Source organism: Danaus plexippus, assembly GCF_018135715.1.
Source record: "Danaus plexippus chromosome 16 unlocalized genomic scaffold, MEX_DaPlex mxdp_23, whole genome shotgun sequence".
In the NCBI taxonomy this organism is placed as follows: Eukaryota; Metazoa; Arthropoda; class Insecta; order Lepidoptera; family Nymphalidae; genus Danaus; species Danaus plexippus.
In genome coordinates, this window is record NW_026869851.1 from 1,179,367 (window position 1) to 1,204,212 (window position 24,846).

Below are 24,846 nucleotides of genomic sequence, written 5' to 3' on the forward strand. Positions count from 1 at the left end.
TTTTTGTGCTATAGATTTATTCGCACATCTATAACTTGCCTACCTACCTTTTATATATCGGTTAATATACCTAATTTGTCATATATTTGACATTCGTGTTAGGAAATTGGATAATCAGTAGACACCTAGACCGTGATAAAAGCATTTGATTACGGTAGAATTTCCTCATAAGTCAATAAGTTAATGAACGAAAAACTTTCAACTCTCTGTTTATATTAATGATAATTGATGCCGAACAATATATTTGTCTATTAAGTTGGGGGTGTGCTTACACCAAGTTAGCCTCGTCAAACTAAATACGGTGTTTTAACAGTTTTTCAATCATATATCTTCGTACATAATAGCATAAACATCGGTTACTGAATGAGAAGCAGGAAACGCTTCGTATCTCGTGTAACGATTCAAACTTGTGCTAAGCATACTGATCAAAACTTTACGTTCCGACATGTGAACCCAAAAATCAAAGAACAAAAGACATATTTTATTAATATATAACATATTATTATAAAACATGTATAATTTTTTTACGGGCAGGTCTCAGCCCTTGACATTTGTGCGGGTGAAGCTGTCAAAGTGACAGCAATAATATACATTATAAAAAAAAACACATGTCATGTTGCGTTTATTTATTTTCTATAAGTACTAAGAATAAAATTCTCTTTAACATCATTTAACACAACCGATTCGATAGTGAAGTCATAACGTAATAGCAACAAGTACTTACACTGATATGAGATCAAAATCTAAAGGACTATAGCACCACTTCAGTTTCTATCTATAGGCCATACTTTTGGTCTAACATTCCGTCGTACATCTAGGGTCTATAACTAGCAACAAAATTTATATAACTCCTACAAGGACTCCTAAACAGATACGGGTTTTTTTGACTAGTTCTTGCTAAATTAAAAACATTATTTCTTTCATTTAACATACCAAAGCTCAACATTTGAAGTGCATAAATGACAATTAATAAATGCTATTATATTTATTTTATAATAAATATATTTAAACTGCTATTGGAAATATACTTTTTATTTAACTTATCGGTTATACCAAGATATGCTACATTATTAAGTTTTAAATTATAATTAATGTTGAAAATTTGATAAATGATTATATATTTTAATAACACTTTTGCTTGAATAACATAACTGTTATTGTATGAATGACAAAAATGTACAATGAACATTGAAATTACCTTGAAAGCAGATTTATTGCATTGTTTTAGTATTGCTAGTTAAAACTTCAATGTTCATAAAAACTACATTTGTTTTACATTATAACTAATTTATTATATGAAATTTATTGAAATAAGCAGTAACTATTTAATTATAATGTAACCGAATGGTAATATTTTTTAAATTTTATTCTTGAATGGTTGAAAAAATATTTTATCTTATTCTACAAGCTCAAACATTGCTTCTAGGACTAGGCAACTTAAAATAATATTTCATCTCTAATCTATACTTCAACAATTCCTATAAAGAGATACAAACTGTCAACAACAAAATAAATCGTCTATTGTAAACAAATTCATATCAACCAAAATTTAAACAACAAGCATGATGGTAACGAGATTTGTTAATCATATACAACAAAATATAAGAAATATTTACATTCATAATTAAATACTACATTTGTACTTAATATTTCTTTATACGTTATTTTAATGACAATATTATATCTATATAACAGTTTCTCCCAAAAATATTACATTATTAACTTCAAAACAAAACTCTTTTGTACCTACTTAAGGCATTTCGGAACGGTATGAATTATATAGATATATAAAGATTTGACATGTTCACGTAAAGAAAATCATTGTTATATCATGATCAAGTTAATTAATATAATACATTTTATTACTTTTGGTCGGGAATTTTCGTGACCCACTTAAAATACTTAAACTAAGCGAGTAGCAAGTTTCGTTTATCTTCACAAATATATAGACATTACATTTGAGTTAAATTACTTGACTACACAATACGGAAGCACTAACAAATCTTTCGTTATATTTAAATATAATATAAAATATATTTCAATTACCCACACTCACTATATAGCTATGTAGTACAAAAGATTTCCTTAGAATTTTAATAATATCAACTAATATATTATTTTTTATTTAATCGATTCAATTCAAATTAGATAAATTATATATTAGTTATATTCTATTATCTAATTTGATAAAATTCAACGTCATCACTATTTATATTATTATGTAATAAAAATTTATTGTATGAATCAAATAATCAAACTTTCATATCATAGACAAGGCCCATCGACCATAGAGCATATTAAAACAGAGATAATTAGATTTATATTAAATGTCACATGTCATTGGTGACATTATCAGTTATTAGGAGTAACATTCGAAGGGGTGGCATTTTGTGTTCCCCTACAAAGTCTTTTCTTTATTTTTCATCAATCATCTTGTCGTATTCTGACAGGGCGAAATTTAGCGTAATTTTGTTGTTTTTTTTCTCAGCCATGGTTGCTGTCGTTGTCTTTCTGTATGATTTCATAATAGCTGTCCATAGTATAGTTGAATAATAGGAAGTCGTATCTGAAAATAATAATGCATAAAACATTATAAAGTAATACTTTTTAACATATTTAAATGTACAGTTACAAATGGCAACAAAAACATTTATTATTTCTTTATAACTATTTTAGATTTCAGTAACTCAATTTTGCTTAATGTATAACATGAGCTTATATCGTGTCATATATTAAATGCATAGCAAGAATTTAAACCGAAAAGCTAAACGACGCATGTTAAACTATCATAAATTTTCGCCTAAAGTATATTAACTAGATTTATAAAACATGTATAGGTAACATTATATAAGAAATGTTTATCAAAGCAGTACGAAATATACGAAATAATATTGTCATTACTTTTCTGCTTACGTATTGTAATCCGGTATATGAATGAGTAAGTCTTTTCAATTGTATTATATTCCAATAACATCAAACAATACATTTCATACTACTTGCCATATCATCATAATATGAAGGTTTTATAACGTATAACGTATAAATATACTACATTTATATATTATCTGTTTTGTGTTCAAAAGAATCGAATAATCATAATCAACATAATGTAACTTATCTCACATTAACATTATTAAAAATATTAAAAGATTCAAATAGTAACAAGCTTTGAATTATATATTTTTTAATTGAAACTAATATTTTCGGATAAACTCCGCGTAGTTTATCCGAAAATATTAGTTTCATTTAAATGAATAAAACTCGCGAAAATCTTAGATCTCATATTTTTTTCTTCTTATAAAATTATCTTTACTTTTTAGGTTAGTTTTATATAGAGAAACTAGTTTCTTACAAGGCAAGGTTGAATATAGATCGCTAATTAGATCAAAGAATGAATTAGTTACTATTAATAAACTTATTGTTTTTTTATTATCGTTTAGACACTAGCGAATTTTGTTTACCTATTTCAATATTTACTTATAACTTAAATCCATGTTTTATGGAGATTGGCTGAATCGGAGAAAACAAAACAAAAATTTAATCTACATATACACTAAGGATATAAATTTTTATTTCGATGCAATAATTGAAACATAGTTGTTGAAAGGATTCATCCGACCACAGTGATTTGAAAACTTTAACCTTTTACCTTTAAGTAGTTACTTACTTGTACAGGTTGTAAAGGCCGTCCAGTTGCGATTTGTTGAGACGCGAGTACAAATGGTTGATATTGTGCAATGTATTGGTTCCCTTTCCGCTGTTCCGCCATTCCGGTTTGATTATCTCTTGGAGACGCGCCATTTGTATCAAGAACTTTTGATCTTCCTGTAAATAAGTAAGCCTATAATATAATATGTAATATATCAAATGTCATTGTGTAGACTGGGCTTTATGACATAAAAAATAAAGCGTTAGCGAAATAGGAATTTAATAAACTATTTTTTTTTAATCATTGTGACCTTCAATTTCACTGATTAGGTCATTCACAAATAAAGTTGTAACTTGTAATATTTTAATAGCGTACATATTTACATATCACGATTTGGGTTGGATCTAGTTCGTACGAGAATATTGTTGAGAATAATAAATTAGCTGTATATAACAATCATATTTTTTTAAATCTCTTTAATTAGTATTAGTATTCCATAAATAATAAACTTCTTTAATGATCAGTACTTTGTGTCTATGCATAAATGATTTGGAAATTGGAACGCTAATTTCCTTTCAGTAGATTGATCGCAGTTTGCATGCGGCTTTTACGTAACAATCTGAGGTCATTTACAATTAATGGTAAAATAGTTTTGCAAAGTAATTTATTCTTATTAATACATAGAAAATCTTGAATCTTGATACTAATTTTATTTCACTTCACTTCGATGAAATCCTTTGCCTCTTTCTGAACAACTGAAAATATAACATTAATTAGAAAAAATCTAATGACAGGATGGACTTACATCAAGTGTTTCAAATTTGAGGATGATATCGAAATTAAACTTGCACGGCGTACAGAAGTCGGTGTATGGCGTCCAATGCATGTCACGTGTTCGTTTCATTTTCGTTTCATCCAAAACGTAGGTAACAAATTCTTCAAACACCGGATATCTCTCAGTTGGTGCCGACTTCTGATTCGTCTGATAAGGATTGAAAAGAGATTTTATTACAAGACGTTGTTAAGACATTGGCAGTTAAGTAGAAAACATTTTAGATACAACATACAAAAACAAAAAAGAACACGGAAATACAATTAACAAATACAAAGAAAAAACAAAAGTCACGTAGATATTATTACCCTGTGTAAAGTACAGCTTGTTTAGCTTGACAGCTTGTCGTTATTATTATGACAATATTTTGGTTTATAAATAATTATTGTATTTTTTGTGCTTTTGCTTTCGAAATTATTGAATGTTATAAAGACTATATATTACTTTTTGAGATAACAATGTTTAAAAAAAATTTTATGTGTATCTTTAAATATTTTTTTTTCTGCTCAAAATTATGGTTTTGACAGCTTATAACGGTGACAGTGACAAATAAACTATTTTTTAATAAGTTTAAATAAAAAGAAAATAAACGCCGTAATTAATGAATTGATATGATGTACCAAATGTACTAAAAACATTTGCTATAAAGTTGAAAAGTGTAATTACAACTCAAACACAATTAACGTAAGAACTACAAAATGACTGCAACGTGTTGGGACATCATAAAGTAGGTTAATTATACCGAAAATAATTTCAATTACTTGTGAAGTTGTGAATTATGTTTATATACTTCACGTTTGTTGTTTTACAAGAAAAAAATAATGTTTTGCTACAAAATTATCTGTCTTCGTGGAAATATAAAACCGTACTTTATATATATAGGACATAACAGTTGTGTTTTGTCTGAATGTCACGCAAATAGTTGGGTATTGCAATGTTTTGTTCACGTGGGAAATGAGTATATCTGAGTTGTCTATTGGATGAAATGAATTAAAACACATTCTCACGACAATTGAAGACAGAATATGGAATATAGTTTTTATTATTCGCTATCAATATATACTTCCATGCTAAGACTCTCATGAACGCATAATATATATAATAATGATGAGAGAACACAATGTTATGAAGAAAAGCTTAAATAAAAGTATATAACCAATATTGAAGGAGCAGTTAAGTTCAATGACCTTGAAGCTATTACCATATATGGATTAAAGGTCTTAACACACTGGCACGACAAGGAAACCAAACGGGTCTGTAATACCTTTCTATATTTCTTAATGATCCTCTTCCCCATTTGATCGTGAAAAGACTTAGGCCAGGCGTGTACAATTTTATCGTTGTAAGCTGAAGCCAGCCTCTCCAAAGGATGTCTAACAATCAGGAATGTAATAGAATCCCCCTGCGCCTTCCTAATCATTTCTACCGTCGGCCTCGCATATTTCTTTCTGGCTAATTCTAACGGAACTTCTTTAGTTCTGTTTAAAAATGCCGCCGTGTAATTTGCCATTAAATTAAAATTGTACATCCACGACGTTGATGCTGCTTTGAAAATGTTGCACCTGTAAAAAATATAAAAACTTCTGTGTTGGAAAAATTACAGACATATGCGTGATTTGAAAAAAAAAGTATAACGTCAAAGTTCAATCTATACAGCCAATATCCCTCACCATATAACGTGATATTGCCGATTGATCAAGTACTCCCACGCGTAGGCTTTATGACTTGAACTGTCGAGGCCGAGTCTGGAACATTCGTTACGTAGATACTCTCTCCTAGCATCCATCCGACTGCCGACCTCCAGAAATTTGTCCCGCGTTAACAGTCCCTCATCATGGCTTCCATTATCGAAGACATACTATAACAAAGAAATATCTACTTTAATTGCGTAAATTACTACTTAAAGATGTTGATTTTTTACTGCATTAAAACATTCACATTGATCAACACATCGTAATATTTTTTTGGTTGTCGTTCAAGCAATTTTAATAACTCATTCTAACTATTACACCAAGTAGTGACTCAAGCGTAAGCCTCTTGTGAACCACTTTTTTTCGTAAGCTTTTTGATAGGTAAGTTAATATTTATATAAGCATACTTATATATAATGCTGACATCAATTTAGAAACTTCAGAATAAAATTTTATAATTCATAAATCATTTAAACCGTATAGAGGTGTATAATTTCAATGTACTCAATAAAATTCATATATGTTTTTGTACAATTAGTTAAAATTTTCGTAAAGACGCAAGAAAATATCATTTACTATAGTAACATGTATGTAATTTACGTTTTTTTAACTTATTTCTGATTCGCTATGATTAATCAGAAACGTCAATCATAAAATTTATATTAATACTTATATTCTGAACTTCTATATTATAGATTTATCTCACACAGCAATCGCAACCCTCGTAATACCTCCACGTCACCGAAACACATTCGTAATGGTGTGATGTAAATTAGAAGTAATTAACCTAAATTAGGGTTGCCACATTATTTATTTGCGGATTATTTCCTGTTACATAAGCCCGAATCGCAGTCCCAAGTGTGCCTTATGTTACATAAATAAAAATTACCTGTTCAAGATCTAAAAAGTAATTAGTGTTTTGTAAAAATATAACTTTATTAGGCGAAGAGGTTATTCATATAAATACGATATTTTGTTATTTGATTGTATATTACAGAATTCAGAGCTAATTGTAATAGAAAAAAAAAATATTAACCTGTCATTCGTGATAAAATTTATAGTACCTAATCTTTATAACGACAGTGCGCGTCCCTAACCCATTCGTTTCACATATGAATTTTTTGTTGCCTGCACGCGACGATTTTAATTAACTCACTAACTACCTCGAATAATTTATAATTATTTTAAAATACTATTACTGATATTGTATTAATGTTTCTAGAACAAATTTCTATTGGATAAATATTGCTGGAACGTCAGTTAAAACAGTGTGATCGTAATCTAAGGACTTAATAGATTTTACTCGACGCCATATATGAAATTCAGTATAAATGTATAATTTAATTCAAATAGCCATTACGTTAACTATAATGCGTGACACAACTATATGGTAATCCACGGAAACGATGTCTAAGACTCTATTGTTCTAGCTCATTTTAATTCGTGCCACGACAGTCGTATAGGCAGTCTTTGAGCTGAGTTCACATTAGTCGCCATCTTAAATTACAGATTATTTGAATGTTACACAAGATATAAGTATTTTATATTTCATCATACTTAAATAATATAGGTACGCTTTTTGTTATTCACATGAAATAATTTTTATTTCAGGCTAACTTGTATGTTTATCCGATAATAGTTATGGCACGATTTAATAAGAACTTGAGGCCGAATATTTTTAGTTATAATTTCATATTCCTAAGGAAATAAACTGTAATAGCACTCATTAAAATTGTTCAATTTCTCGATAACCGTCTCACGTTTTACAAAGCTTGTTAATAATCGTTACTGTTTGAAAAATGTTATTTCAAAGTTAAATCATATTTCACGCAAATTTAACCAGATAGCTTAAATAGGTTAGTTAATAGCGAGGTGGGCTGTTAGTCGAAGAAACTCAGAAAGCGAGTTGTGGAAGTAAATAGTGCCTATTGAAATATGAAATGTAGGTACAATCTTTCTTTCAATTTCGGAATCTAGTTAACAAGTATGAGACGACAAAACCTCGAAAATAGTGTGAATAATGTTTTTTAAATACTCAAAAATAATATAATATACATTATACCTAAAATTCTCATTAGAATTGTAATAAAAAAAATCTATTTAATAGGACGATAAAGCCGACAACAACTAGTAGAATCGTTTTAACATCTGACAACGGCATGCTTACCCTAAGTATGCATCGTCACTCCATACGGACCGTTACAAGTTTTCCATTCATAAGTCATCGCACGATATATTATTAGCGTAAGTTATTGAATGAGAGACTGCCGACGGTAACCGCTTTGTGTGCAGTGCGACGATGAAAAGTTGTTCAATCACAAAAAAGTACACCACGTTTTCAAAGCTATTGAAAAACTTAAAAGTCCATTTTTACGCGCAAATCACAGACAAATTTTTGTCTTTTATTATCATCTCTTAATGTATGTATTAATGTATTGACATATGTCCGCTATTATATATTAGGCTTTATTGCAATAGATGACATAAACTGAATAACGTAATATATACTTAATATAAATATACTGAAGAATTTATATCATATTAAGTAAAATATATATACACATAGTTTCAACCTTGAATTGCAAGTGAAAGTTACCTGTTTTCTTTACATTTTGACTTTCCCTTTAGAAAGGCGATTTCATATAACAATAAAACATCAAACCTTTTTCGTTAAAAATTTAACTTTTCACTACATTTTTATTATTAAATGAATTATAATTGTAAACTAAGCTTTAAATTAAAATTTAAGCTAGTTTTGGCAAGCCAAGCTATTCGCTTTGTCTGTGCTAGGTATTAAAATTTAAAAACTGATTTGAATAATTTAATTTCCTGTTTATTAAATTTATATCCAATAGTGTAGAAGATGGTTAATTTTGACTTAATTTTTTACATACAACCTTATTCATTTTCTGTCTATTTTTATTATTATTATTATTCTGAAGCTATGACAATATAAGCAAGCAAAATGCAATACCCTTTGAAGTTGTAGATTTTATATTTGAAAGTGTGTAATCGCTTTGCTAGTTGCAAGTGTATTTTAAAATTGTTTCACAGTGCCGCTGACAGCTTTTTTTATCTGTGTCGTTTATGAATTTCACGCGCCAGGGTAAAAATATTTGTGCCAGTCTGAGCAACATTGACACTATTAATGATACTGCATTTCAATGTCTCGAGCCTTTATTTATTCAAAGTTCGGCAGTGTGAAGGTTGTCAAGCTGAGCAGCTGTGTATTAAAATAATAAAATTATATGAATCCCAAATTAAGCTTGTAAATAAAATAAAAAGAATTTATTTAATCGGTGAAAATAAAACAATGAAATCCCTTCTATTTTGTTGTAGGATAAAAGTATTATCACATTTATATATACTTTTTAATGTAATCAGTGTTGCCACGTTTTAATTGTTTTAATAGAAATATTAGTAATTTAATATCCACATCACTTCAAATGGATTTCTTTTTTTCGCTTACATATCTATATAATTAATTTATTTTGTATTGTTAGGAACGTCCACTTATAGTTTATTGGACGACCACACCTTATTTTCCACGAAATTGTCTGTCAGAATGTCAATTTCCTTATAATGGATGGATGCGGCGAAAAAATTCAAACCCACCCACTTTGTCGTCCGGTATTCTGTTTAAAAAGTAGGTTGATATAGTACGTATATATCAATATATTTGTAATTTCTTCGTAATTCTATCAAAAGAGTGCAAACTAACTAGTTTTAAATACTATAAATACACGTTGCAAAATAATATTTCTATATGCCCAAGACTACGACCTTAAAATTAATCAATTACTGATCTTACGAAATAAATTGTGTCATGGCTTAATATTACTTTTATTGAGTAAAATTTATTGGAGTATGTGTAAGTTGTATTATAATAATAGTTGTATATGTTTACAGACATTATATAAAAACACAAGGTCTAGGCAGCCGCTAGTTACCTTATATGACATATTTGATCTGTTAACTTGTCCACGTATTAGGTAAATAAAATTAATTAAAATAACAAGTTCCTACGACCGTGAAATAAAGATGTGGATGTCTCAACTTCGAACAACACGAATATTCCAGGGTTCGATTATCGTTATGTTTCTTGCCTAATTTACACGGAATCTCAACGACACAACTTTTTCACTCATAAGTTGTAATAAGTACCTAAGTGAAAAGTAAGAAATCGTTTGTAGTTTTATTTGGGTCACGCTTCGAAATTATATTTTTAATATGTAGTGTGTATTAATGCGTAGTATGTATAGTATTTAGTAGTAAGATTTATCGACTTCAACATAGTTAGTTATGCATTAAATAATACTACTCATAATAATATGTTTAGGTGATACGATAGGCGTATAGAGACACAAGCGTGGGTTAAGTTAAATGTTCTTATAGGCATATTCAAACCTAATCTTCTTTAAAAGTCAACCTGTACTATTTATGTTTAAATTTTTTTTCGCATATTTCAAAAGTAACGTTTATCTTAAAATAATAAAGAAATTTTGTAATTCAAAACTATAGAAATTAGATTAAATAGTCTGATGTTATGTATTCACGAGAAAACCGATTTATAATAAGTACATACGTAAATATAAATAAAATATACATTCATTTCATCAAATGTTTTCACATAATTTTCTATCTCGCTTAATATAATAGCCAGCGGATTATGTTACACCGTAAGTCGTTGTATATTTGTCGACAAGACAAACATACACTGTCATCAATCATATCATTTTCTAACTGTTTACATAACAGTGTAAATCGACCTTAATTTTCTAGAAATTACATGAAAGTGCCCATTCATACTGTATGAAACATGCGTGGATGTGTGATTGATGTATCGGAATGAGAGCTCAATGCTGCCAACCTTGAAGTATGTACCATAAACAATAATTCTTATTATAACAGTTTTATTATGTTCTTGATTTATCTCTAGGACACTATAACGGTTTATGTGATGTGGACGCGAATGATTGACGTTGGAGATAAAATCTGCCAAAAAAAGGGTTTTCGTGTATTATATAGGATATTGATATTAGAAATATGGAAAATTTCACAACATTTATATTTGTTATATATAGAAAAGCTTGTATGTTTTAATATATACATACTACTAAATGTATGTTAGGATTTTGTTCGAACAATTTTTGGAGAAATATTTTGAAAAAAAAAACGTTGTCCCTTGTTATTAAGTCTGTTAATTTATAAGTTACGTCTTGTTAATATAATGCAAATATTATTTAAAAGAAGTTAATTTTGCAACGTCAAAATAATAATCTACTTTTAAAAAGGGAAGGGATAAGCCAAGGATGTCAAATATAAAGTTTATAATCTATGGTTGAAAGATTGATATTACATAAGATTTGACATGACATGATTTATATCATATATTCTTTAAGTAAAATAAATTCGTTGAAAAATATATACATTTATAATAATTTGTATCAGCTTTCGCTTTTTAAATAAAAATTGCTATATTGTTATACATTTTAAGGTGTTTTAAGGTCGCTCGTGTTATCGCTACGATGTGTTCCGTCTTCTGCAATATAAAGTCAGCGATAGCGATGATATCAAAGAGGGCAGCTCAATTCAATCCTAATATTTTTATTTTACTATATTTTAAGAAAAAATTAAGTTTTTTCAGTCGAACTTAATTATCTAAGTCCCAGGTTGGTGTCCAGTTTAGAATTAGTTTAGTCCAGTCTTTGAATTTTACTTTTCATATTACGTATTATATTTATCCAAATTAGTGAAAAAAAAAATTCATTCAGAATCATGCAAATAATGTGCAGTAAAGACAAAGAAGGTTAAATCTTTTGACCATAAATAAATTGGCATAGTCACGACGACTCAATGATAAATATCGAAAGATTCCAAAATGAGAATGCACAAAATATTTACCATCATAAGATTATGGTTCCGATACGATTACAATATTATAGCATCGACTTATATTTTGAAGTTGAGTTTATAAGATATACAACTATCAAACTCAAGAGACCGTGAGAAATCTCCAGTAAACCATTTTGTGATTGTTATCTCCTACCATTTTATTCAAGCATAACAATTACCTTTGTGGAACAGTAGGTAAACCAATGTTTTAGTTAGTGATTTAAACATAATAATTTTACATACAACTTTAACCTAAAAAATTTTACGTAGATTATGTAATAGGCATTTTTTTAGTCTTTGAGCTGAATGAAACAGATGTTGGCGTAGTTTACTAGTTATTTTTTTTTTATTTAATTTAATGGAGAAGTTAATGCGAAAACAAGTTTAATTTTAAAAGTATCTGTAATTATTATCTTAGTTCTTGTTTTACACGGCTTCTTCTTAAGGGTCATAGAACGTACTTAGTTCTCTATCATCCACAGAAAGTCTAATCAAAATCAGTTAATTCCTTTCCAATATTTCCCCAAACATCCGGGAGATTAGAGAGGCAAATATTCCTAGAGGCCTATTATGTTTTACAACCATTCAAATAACCATAAGCATTTGAGAACACATAGTTCTTTTGTAAAACACTAATAGATGTTTACGATGATAAGAATAAAAAGAAAATGAGCTCTAATGACAGCCTTGTATAAAAAACGATACAACAAAGCGGCCAGTCAGGCAACACGGTCATCAACAAAAAATAAAAAAAAAAACCAATTAAATTCGGCGTCATCGTAAATCGATCAATCATCTTTACCAACCTCAGATGAATGACGATAGAATAGAACCTTTTCACGTGATTAGCGTTCCGCAATCAAGAGGTCGAGGTCAGTTATAATGTGTGGTTCGTTCTGATTAAACGCATTCGTTTTCCGCTAGAGGTATTTCCCTGTGTTGAGTTTCAATTCCCAGCAATGTCACGGACAGGGTAAACTGTAAAGTCTTGCTTGACGCTCTCATTCGCCCATTGTTTTAGAAACAAGAGTTTTAGAGGCTGTGAACGTCGCATTGCGACGACCCCAACCTTGATGCAGTTTTATATGTTCCTTATTAATTTAGATATTGTTTTTGGTATTCATTAATTTCAACAAACATATTGTTAAGTATGTACTGTTTGTTGATTTAAATCACTGATATATACACAGTAAAAAATAAATAAAAAAATGATTTTATTATTCATATACTTTTGCTTGTTTTAAAGGAAAAAATATAAATAGACTTTATACATAGTTAAGTATTTCCTTCAAATTATAAAGTAATGAATTGTCTCTTATATAAAACACGTCTGCACGTTTAGTGAAGTAGGTAAATAAGTCATATCGTTTTGCCTGGGTAATTTAAAGCTGGTTTCGTTGCAAACATGATTGCAACCGTTAGTAGTTTGTCTGTTTTTGCTTGGAAACAATAACCCAGAAACTTGGCGGTTGTTGCTTTGAATGTTCACATTTCATGGCACACTTATATATTATTCATTAGTAAGAAGCCTCAAAAGTGTGAAAGACCTTCGAGTTACTAAGAACCTAAACAGTATAAGTCTATAAACATATAATTTATGCAACATATAAACATTTACGTAGTATACGAAAAGCTAAATCACGTTGTACTATGCTTGCATCATATACCAAGTATTATCTGCTCTTCCTCTGTCTTATAAGATCTTTAACACAAATTATATCATGAATAATTATGTTAAAAAAAAATATATGATGGTTAAAGAAAAATAAAAATAATAATAATTATAATAACAATCACAAAAGATATTGTTGTTGATGTTGATGTTGTTGATGTTTTAAATATGAGCCCAAAAAATTTCTACGTTGGACTTACATTGTGTTTGCATACTAATCCCTTAGGCATGATTTGTAAAAAATCGATGACCTAATATATAATTGCAGCATAAAATAGATACAAGAAAGTAGAACAAATATAATATACATATAAATTATAGTTGGTTATTAGCTTTTGAATTATTTTTTGCTATGTCTTCAATCGCACTGGAATCGTGGAATAGTTTGGCAATGTAAAAGTTTTTATTTGTTTGACGAATAATGATAAAGCCTACTGTAAAAACATTTCCTTTATAAAAACCTAAATTCCTGATCGTCCCCTTTCTGTCATTTACGAAGTAGATGTATAAATAGTTGTCATAGCAACCGACATCGTATTTGTGCAAATAAAACATTATTATAGTCAATATGCTAAATGCTTTCGTGTACCTACTTTCTTATTGCAAGTCCTAGATAATGTTATTCGCATACATTTGATCAGTCCATAGTTATAGATTAAATAAGTTACATATGCTACTATGTTATGTACTTTTAACTGGCTTCAAAAAAAGAGGTTTGTGCTTTTAACCTACTTATTATTTTGGTGTTGAAAAATTATTTTTTGTGTGTAACTTAGTTGCGTGCACTGTCGTTTTATCTTAACACTAATAATAACTTTCTAATTGTTATTTCCACACGTTATAGGTTATTGAATGACAAATTATTAAGGAAATAAATTATGCTTCCGACTACTAATTCTATAATATTAGTTTCTATGTCCTTATTTTGCGTTTTAAACGATTTATTAATTCTCATTAATTCAGTCGAACGATTTTTTTTTTTATTTAAGAAATACAAAGTATTGATGGTATTATAAATAAAATAGATCAATTATAACGAACACTATAGACAAAGTAAGAAAAGTATATATAAATTATTGTTGTTATTTTCTAGTAAGATCAAAATAAGCAGGTCTTTATCGTCAAATAAAACCTGCATCCGTTTTCATTTAAATCGTGTCAGATATCTGATATTTGTAATATTAGCTAAACAATTATCTACAACAGGATAAGAGTGTTGATGCTGTTTAAAGTTCTAAGAACGCTCAGACATAAATATTTATCTGACGTTGACACTTTCATGTTTTTTTTATTAGACACAAGATTGTGTTTACTCAACCCTAAAAAAAGAAACTATTGTTTATGACAATAATGTATTTTAAAGCATTACGTATTTATCTAGGGTCGCGCTGAATGGCCATCAATGTCCATTTTTGAAATGGATTATTGAAGTTCTTAAAGAAAAAAATAATTACGAATGTGTTATGTTTGCGAATGTCGTGAAATTTAAAAAAAAAAAAAAGACAACTTCACAAACTTTTTAATTATTATATAAGATAAAATAATAAAAAGTGAATAAATAACCTCACAAAATTCAAAATCCTCGAAATAAATATTACCTAATGTGGCAGAATTAACGTGGAAGTACAATAAGTAATGGGCACAGATCACAATAAAAGATTATCACAGTTATGTGGCACGGAATAATCATCTAATTCCTTTGAAATCGACAAGCCGTGTCACGCGAGCGATTTCCATGGCTAGATGCAGTCACCATAGTTTTATTCATGAACACGTGCCCGCAACCATAGCAGTGATACACTGAATTTATTAAATCTATTCGTTTCACAACAAAGGAGTCAAACGACCTATATTCAAATTACGAACTGTGTTAACTGACTGATACTGAATATTGCTTTACAAAAATTTTTTTTTAAAACAATTTTTATTTATGTATAGACAGAGATTTATAGAGAACGAATAAAAAGGAAACCCCCTTTTTGGGTCTTTGTTTGATATATTTAATAAGATATTATATTAAGGACTAAAAATTTGATATAATATGTGACTTAATATTTAGGGTACATCGTATTATTAAAGATCTTCCAATGAATGGAAATACTTTAATCGTTCTTATTCACTACATGCGGGACAGCTGCATCGTATTCAACATACACTTTTACAAGTTAAGTACCGTCAGCAAAACAAATTTTATCTTTTTGTTTAATATTGATTTTGAATCGCGTAATTCTTGAAACTAAAGATAAATGGTTAAAAGCGGTTTTCACATTTCCAATCATGAATCAAGCTAGCGTATGGGGTTTTTTAGTAAAAGTATTTTAAGATGACCAGTTGACGTTTTAGTTAATTTAACGGCTTAACTTATATTATAATACAAAGGAAGCTTTTCAGATTTCTCAATAAATAACCTACGATCATATTATAATACGAATATTTATGAATAAAAAACTATTAACGCTTCGTATTTAGTTTGACAAAGCAAAATGTATTAAGGATACAGTGAATATTTCTATTTTCATTCTGTTTTATAACAGCATACCATTCCTGTCAAGATATATCTGCTTAAAGAAACTCATTTACTACCCCAATTTAAATAATAAGAAACCTTAATTAATATTTTATAAAAAAAGTATTTATAACAACAATTTTATTGAAATTTATTAATGTATTCAAATGATTGAAGTTTGAACATGTATCGCGGTAAACAAATAGGAATTTCAAATAAACAAACGAAAAAGTTATAAAAACGTTTTCCTCGTTGTTTTAAAAGCTTTTAATTATTTCACGTTATCGGAATACACGCTCTATTTGTATATTAAAACATAATGAGTTATTCAAGTATAAATCACATTCCTGTAAATGCACCAATACAATTCACAACAGCAGAATGCTCATTCATTTTTAAACTCGTTATCTCACACGTAACTTCAAGTTCAATACTGAAATACTGACTCAGAAATGTAAAATAGTTGTATGTAAATATTATACATTAACTAACTGTCAGATATATTTGTTCTAATATATTTAACTTCTAACTGACAGTGTTAAGTTAAAAGTACAAAACTATGTGTAAGTCGGTTCGACGAACTATAATTCCTCTTAGTGATCGCTACGTTTCGGTTCCATTAATATATTACGAATTAGATTTACTTACATTATTTTATAATATTTTTAAATATAAGCACCCTTCACTCTTCAATTGCGTTGTACCTCAAAGATACTTTTAATTTTTGCATCAAATAATATTAAATACTTGTGGTTGAAAGTTATTATTTCAAAAAAATAACAAAAGTGTAAATTTTATTCATTATTATTCTAAGGTAAAAATAATAGGAAAAAATTAAGTCTTGAACTGAACTTTTTCGTATTTTTTATTTGGTTTTGAACGATATATAAAGAGTTATTTTTTTATTCAATCTCTATAAGATCTCAATTTAGTTCAAATGTAAGAATGTTATTATAATATCCGAAGTCTTCAGTTGACATTACGCAATTAATCGCCAGTTATTTAATATATTTATTATGAAAATGAATATTAAACCAGTAAATCTCACAGTGAATTATTGGTACAGATTTTTTATTTTGGAACTAGTTTCTAAAGAATTAAATAAGAACATCAATTGTACAAAAGTTATCGTGAGTTCAACGCACCCGCTCAAAAATGTTGTACTGTTCTAAGAAACAAAACTAACATGTCATCGTTTTTAAAAATGGCGGCAATGCTCAAAATACAACACAAATAAATTACCTAAGCAATAAGTTGAAAAAATGTTGTAAATTGAATTGCCGTGTCCGATATGATACGGTAAATTCATTACCAATGCCGTTTAAGTGTGGGATTTAAGTTTAACTTTTTATTATTGCAGACGAGTGCGTGATTGTACAGAAGCGTTAGTGACTAAGACTGAATTGTTGACACATAACCTATAGTGTCAACGATTTTACGAAAAACGTTCAATGTTTTGATAGACGGCCATAATACAAAGTAAGTGTAAAGAATAGTATAGGCATATGTTAAATGGAAAAAAACTTTTTTTAAAGTGTTATGCAAATTTTGAATATTTAAATGAATTTAATAAAATAGACTTTTTAAGTAGTAACAGCTTCATAGGTTCTCTTTATGAAGTGACAACACTTTACGTGTAATATATTTCTAAAGGTTTGTTTTATATAAACATATGTTTAACTGTTGCAAATCACAATTTTATTTTCATATACTTATGTTTATAACATCAAGTAATTTTGCATTGTATGCAACATAATACTTTCATATTTTGACGTTGATAGATTTAACATAAATAATTACTGATATATTTTAGATTAACTATTATTTTCGTTAACTATACGCGAACTTAAAAGATACTTTACCAACATCACACGTTGAATTGTCACACTGCGTGTTGAACATTTCTACGTTTCTTGATTTTACTAAAGAAAAAGTCTTCACAAATGATATTATCTACATAGAGCCTTATAAAAAAAGAACCATAATGGACTTGGCTGTGACGATTCAAACTTGTGATAATACTTCTCTTCCTAATACGAAACTAGTAAGTATATAATAATAATAATATTTTAATTGTTTTACTTTTGAATTAATCGTCAGCATTAAATTAAAAATAAATATCCATGAACTTAAAACGTCTAAACTGTCTGTGTTTATGTTTTCGTTGAACTACCACAACGTACATTTCTGTTACACCGTTAGTTTAGTATGATAACGTGATGTTTTGAATACAAATTTGTTAAGTTTGCATGACAAGGAAAATGTAACAGTATATTATAGCTAAGAAACACAAGCATTATCTAATAAAATGTCCTAATGTTCAGTTAGGGGAAAACGACCACAAAATATTCCACGTATATTAGTCTGACCTGTTTTGATTGTAAAATTTATATTAATGCTAAAGTATATGAATTTAGAACTTGGTGTTTTTTGAAGGACAAGGATTATTATGAATTTCTTGGTAGCAATGGAATGTTACCACTGTTTAGCTCTGGGTCAATAATATAAGGTTACCCATTGTTTTAGAAATATCTTAGCAGGATATCTCGTGAGTTTTTCAGCTTCCTATTTAGCCATATTAATCATATTTAAAAATACATTTTAAATATATTATATAGGGTAGGGTATAGTTCGGTTTAATCCCATTTGTTAACAGAAATATATTATCGCGATAAACCTTTTTATTTGTGCAATAGAATCATCAATATTCTTTAGTACAGAGGCTTATCAACAAGTGTAATTTGTACTGTTCTAAATATAAGTTTTGAGATGATCTATTACTTGTTTAGAGATAGTCGAGCGTGATAAATAATTCATCTCTTAGAAATTGATTCGACGAAAGTTTCGAAGATCACGAGGTGGGTGGGTGGTATTTGAAACGCGTTTATTTCATATTATTAAAATAACTAGAGCTATATAAACAGTGACGACTTAATACATGTTTTAAAATTTGTATAACAATTAGGTACGTGTCGTACATACGAAATTTTATAATTATTTTTTCCTTGTTTTGTTTTATAGACAGACACTATATATTTTTTTTTTTTCAAAAGAATAACTGTAAGTATCGTGTACATAATCTTTCATAATTTAATTCGATTTGTATTGATTTTTTTAATATATTATAATTTTTAATTCCTTTTCATATAAGGAGGTCGTAGGACGATCTCTTTTATGCTGCTAATTTTCTTTAAAAGACATTAAATGCTCAATGGAATTTATGTTGTTTATGTTTCAACCATTTTAGCAGAATATTTAAGTATATTAAATATGAACATTTCTTAAGAAACAGACGGACTCGTCGGATATAACTCATTTGATTAGATCATAGAGATTGATCTCATTTCTCTGTATATATTTAGCCTTTAATAAAATTAGTCTTTAAATGGGTATGTTAATTCAAGCTCAAAATGTTCCTACTCTCTTACGTTGATACTACAAAGTGCAAAATATCAACCGTTAATAAATAGCAAAAGACCAATAAGTGACATCGAGAATTGTGTGACTTTTGTTACAAGACTTATAGACAGAGCGCGAGATCAAGACCAAAACTGTCTGCTTTCTCTGGTTCTTGCATTTGATTAACTCTAGTCAATACATCAATGTGTATGGAGATTTGTTGCTCTTTCAAACCGTACTCGACAAATTTGTGATGATATTTTACAGCAATGTAAACTATATAGCAACCAGAATGGTGCACAGGTTATAATTTATACCGGAATTCCGTGTAGTTCCCGCGGGATCACGGTATAACAGTTGTATTGTGTGTGAAGTCCCGCGACACGGTCAGTGATCGCTGCCTTTTGATTACCATATGAATTGTTTCAACCCACTTTATACATTTCTCTTTGAGCCCAATTTCCAAGTTCACGCGGACGAAGTCGCGAACAAGTACTAGTTAAAATCTAAAGTGAATTATGTAGTTATAATCTACAGCGCGTCTCTTATAGACATTTCATAGTTTAGCTGTTTAAGCCCTATGTACTCTTTATGTGACAGTGAAGTACCTACCTATTGTAAAACGTACACACCAAGACCACTACGTAATACACACAAAACAGCTTTAAATTTAACTGTACTTTTTGGATAATTAAACGCAAAGAAGCAACATTGTTCTACTATTTAGACTTTGACAGTTTTTTTTTCTAGACATATGTACTATTATTGTTCCGTCTATATTAAAAATATAATATTAAATATGCTATATTTTTTTAATTAGTATAATTCAGGGATAACATAACATAGGACAGATAAAGGCAAACCATACAGTCGTCGCCAGACCTTTATATTTTGAAGCTGTGCACGGGTGACATCTGATTATGTAAATATTTTACCTGTGTCCTTAAATATGTAGGCGAAAAATATGATCCGTTCATTTTATAGAAGTCGCTCTGAAAAAGAAGTTCAATAGATTTTTTTTTAATTTTATTATGTACTTGAGTTAAATATTGTTTCTTCGATACAATATTTCTCGTAAACGGTTATAGGTGACACCTTAATAGGTTAGTACAAATTCATACTAGACCGTTTGGGCATAATTTATTTATGTTAATAAATTAATGTTTAAATATAAACCAAGGTTTTTTGACAATGTCCAATTTAACAAATGAGTTGATGGTCAGAAATGACAGATATATAAAACTTTTGTTACTTTTCTATGTACTTTCTTAAATTTTATTGTTACAATATAATCAATTGTGTCTAGATACAAGAACAAAAATTGTATTGAAAAGGAAAATTTTTATAATAGTTTACAAAGTGATCTCTGTAGAAATAACAAATGATGTACCAGAAAAATATATAAATACTTAGTGTCTGTATACACATATATTTGTTATAAATTTGAAACATTAAAAAAATTATCATATTAAAAGTATAACATAATTTGTACTAGATGTAACTAATTATAATAAATCTTACCTCCTGATAAAATACTCTCTTGTAGTTGTAACTCAGATTGTATTGTTGATCCGCCACCATGAGCAGTATGGTGAATGGCAATAAAAAGGCAGCGGCGGCTAGAAAAGCCACACATCTCCCAAGCCTCATCACACTCAGATTTCTTCTACTTATTTTTTTCATTTTTTTTATTATTGTGTCGAGAGCTTAGTTACATTATCTGTTACGGAGGTTTTAATATTTATATTATATTCTTTTTTTTTTTTTTTTAATACGAACATGAGAACGATCATTTAAATTCATTAACGTTTTAATGTACAAATCTCAATTAGCTCTTTTGAAGGTTAAAGTTAATATTCTATGAATACCCTCATCTCACGGAAGATACGCATTAAACAGTCATTAAAGTTGCATTTCGTACGATAAATGAGAGGGTCGGATCTCGGAAGCTCTAATCGGCCTTTTCCTTTTAACCCTTACGAGGTGGTAGAGCCAAGCTATGGTCAAATTACTGCAGCTCGAACAAGCGCTGACTCGACCGGGGAATTACCACCCTTTCACAGAAGATCGGCGTGAAGTAGTCTTATACGGCATCCGCAAAATTATTTTGCGGATGTCCATGGGGGACGGTACTACCTCCATCAGGTAAGCTGTCTGCTCGTTTGCCCCCTTTGTCATAAAAAAAATTGGATAATTCTTTCTCATAATCCTACAGCCTCTAAGGCTACAACAAACCTGGAACAATTTCATGTACCCAGGTGGAGTTTGCTACATACAAGATAAGGAGTCTGTTCGTTTGTTGTCTCTACTTAGTTATCAAAATATTTTTATATATATAATTTTACTTTATGCATGTGTTATTGAATTCCTCCTTAACTGAACTCTGGACTTTGGACCGACTAGAAATAATTTTTTGTATGCATTTAGGTAGCGCCCTAGATGGTTTAGATTAACATATCAGCCCGGCAGATGGCGCTGCAGTCGGTATCTAAGTTATTTAAAATGAAAACGTTGCAACGGAGGGTACTAAATGTATTGTTTTAACTCACTTATACATTTCTCTCTAAATACAAATCTGATGTTCACACTGTCGAAGTCGCGTACAAAAACTAATGTATTTGTAAATCTCTTTGTCTATGATAACAAAACTAAGCTTTTTTTATTATGTAATTTATCTTATGATGATACCAAGTGGTGTATATTCGCAAAAAAATATGAAGGTTAGAAAATTGTTCTTTTAAAAGTCGTTGTATCAAAAAGCCCATTTACCCGAGAATTGGCAATCTCTTAAAAATTTAATTTCATTTTACATTGGTTTCTTTAACACTCTATATTGCACGTAAAGTGGAACATTGTTTTTGTTCAGGGATAACGCCAATTACTTTTTATAACCATGCTGTAATAAAACGAATTATCTACGAAGAATTTTTCACAAAGACTTATAGAACTCTTTATGAAAATTTTTGCATGTTTAAAAACTGAACCCTCGGTGAATCTCGTTTTTGAAAAAAATATCGTACAACGCAAACTCATACTTCCAAAAATTTACTTTGGAAAGGGAGGACAGTCTTCAAAATGCAAAAAATATTATCCTTACATCTTTACAAATTACTTTAGCTTAAATATATCTTTTAAGTGAAAATTAATTTAAAAAACATCCTTTTAAGTAAGTCTCCATGGTTTCAAGGAAATTTTAGCCCAATATTATAATATATCAATATATTATGTATACATTAGTTTATATTATATGTATATATTAATTTAGATTTATTGTTATAGGTCAGCATGTGTAATTAGCACGGCGATGTGTTTACCTGCCAAGATGTACGAAATTCGGATGACAGTTTAAACCGGTTATCGTGTTGCCATGCGTAAAAAAATATCATAAAAACTTCTCGGACTCTGCCTCTATTTTCGTAAGTTTACGTCTGTGACAAAAGTAAAATCTAAAATCCTCTTCGAAGCTGCGATGTAGCATTGGTATAAATTTACAATTCTCAAGGCGAACTATATCTAAATTTGTCCTTATATTAGTTTGCTTTTTAAACTAATCATTAAAGTGATGTTTACTAATTATAATTGGCATTGCATCAATTATTTGTATTGACAAATTTGTCGCTACTATATCAGTGTACGTTTCAAATTTGTTACCTATTTGAATTAATAATCATTGTTAACGGATATGTAATATTGTCCTCTTATTACTCAAGTCCTAAGAAATGGCTAAATAAAACGTCAAATCTGAATAATATTCTTCATATTACGTAACTATCGTTCAATGATGGACAAATACGATCCGGTGATGACAGACGTATAAAATTCATATTATTTACGTGTAGACATAGATAGCGATTTATTTGAATTTCAAATGATAATAGCTGATAATAATTGGCAGAATTCCAGTGCGGAATTTTCGGTTTACGCATTAAAGTTGTATAATGGTTGCTGCTATGTTCAATAATACCTAGTAAAAAAGATAAATATGCCAAAATATATAGGTCAATTGAGAATATGAAAATGAATTCAACCAATAATCAAGAGAGATTCTCTTACTTGTCCCGAGGGTCAATTTTGGCTCCTATATTTTCTTCAGAGATAAAGTCTGACATTATAATTTTTAAGTAACAAAGACCTCGCTATTTCTAGTTTTACTGGAGATATGAGCGCTCAGCAATATAACGAGGTGTTGTATCCTTTAAGGCTTTTTATAATAATTACATTATTTTACTTATCTAGCACGAGCCGTTCGTCTGAAATCGGTACGTATTTAAATTTTCTTACATTTTATCTTTAAGTCTATAAAAAATAAGTCTAAAATGTGAGTCTTGAGATCTTACGTCTGATTTATTTGTGATTAAATCACTGTTTTTCATAAAATTTATATAGATTTTTTAATACAAATAAGTAAGTCAAGGAAATAACTAGCAGGATTTGCTAGTGACGAACAAGGCAAACGAAAAGCAGCGAGGTAACGTAAAGTTTATGAAAAATTATAATATTCATATCCCCCAAAAATTATGATTAGTGTTTATACAAAAAATGGAAAATCTCTTCTACATAGAGCAATTTTTACCAACAGTCTAAAATTTCAAAATTGACTTCCTAACCGCGATTATACACGCTGTATTAATATTATCTTAATACAAAGTAATAAAGCAATAATTAAAAGCTATACGAAGTTTTGTGTACCGAAAGACAAATGGAACATGAATCGACATGCTTACTATATATGTTATAATTTTCATTACCAACTTTGCTATAAGCTCATTATAAACTACGGACACTCCGAAAGAATAGCAAGGTTTTTTGATATATGATAATAATATAAAACAATATTTAAAAGACTGCCACAACATTTTGGAGTTATGTTCCTCTGACCAAAAAAATATTGTTATACAGAGACGATAACAATTAATTTTAATATAAAGTTAAAAAAGGAGACATGAAAGATATCTTTATAAAACATTAATGTTTTAATAAAGACTACAATGTCGACAAAATTTATCACGTGCGTTGAAAAAGATTTCTCTTTACTTTGGAGATACTTTGTTTCAAAATACGGCAATGTATCGCTTGCTCTGTGAGGCAGCTTTGCCTTGTTTGTAAGTAGTATGATTATTAAAAATCAATTGCTTGTAGTATAAAATTCAATACGTTGAAAATTGTGTTTAATAATTGAATAGAATGATTATAATAAATTAT

General features: G+C 29.0%; 1 protein-coding gene across 2 annotated transcripts in view; it reads right to left on the reverse strand.

Moving 5' to 3' along the window:
* Positions 1-611: 611 nt before the first annotated feature.
* LOC116771729 (carbohydrate sulfotransferase 11) overlaps positions 612-24,846 on the reverse strand; it is a 28,910-nt gene continuing 4,675 nt past the window's right edge. The window contains exons 2-8 of one of the 2 annotated variants that reach the window (XM_032663665.2): positions 21,166-21,364; positions 20,580-20,636; positions 6,152-6,339; positions 5,746-6,043; positions 4,455-4,631; positions 3,668-3,825; positions 612-2,566 (exon numbers count right to left, since the gene is read on the reverse strand). In XM_032663665.2, coding sequence (XP_032519556.1) covers positions 2,485-2,566; positions 3,668-3,825; positions 4,455-4,631; positions 5,746-6,043; positions 6,152-6,339; positions 20,580-20,636; positions 21,166-21,327 — 1,122 coding nt within the window. In that variant the 5' untranslated portion in view covers positions 21,328-21,364 and the 3' untranslated portion in view covers positions 612-2,484. The remainder of the gene's footprint in view (positions 2,567-3,667; positions 3,826-4,454; positions 4,632-5,745; positions 6,044-6,151; positions 6,340-20,579; positions 20,637-21,165; positions 21,365-24,846) is intronic. The other variant, XM_032663666.2, reaches the window with a different exon arrangement.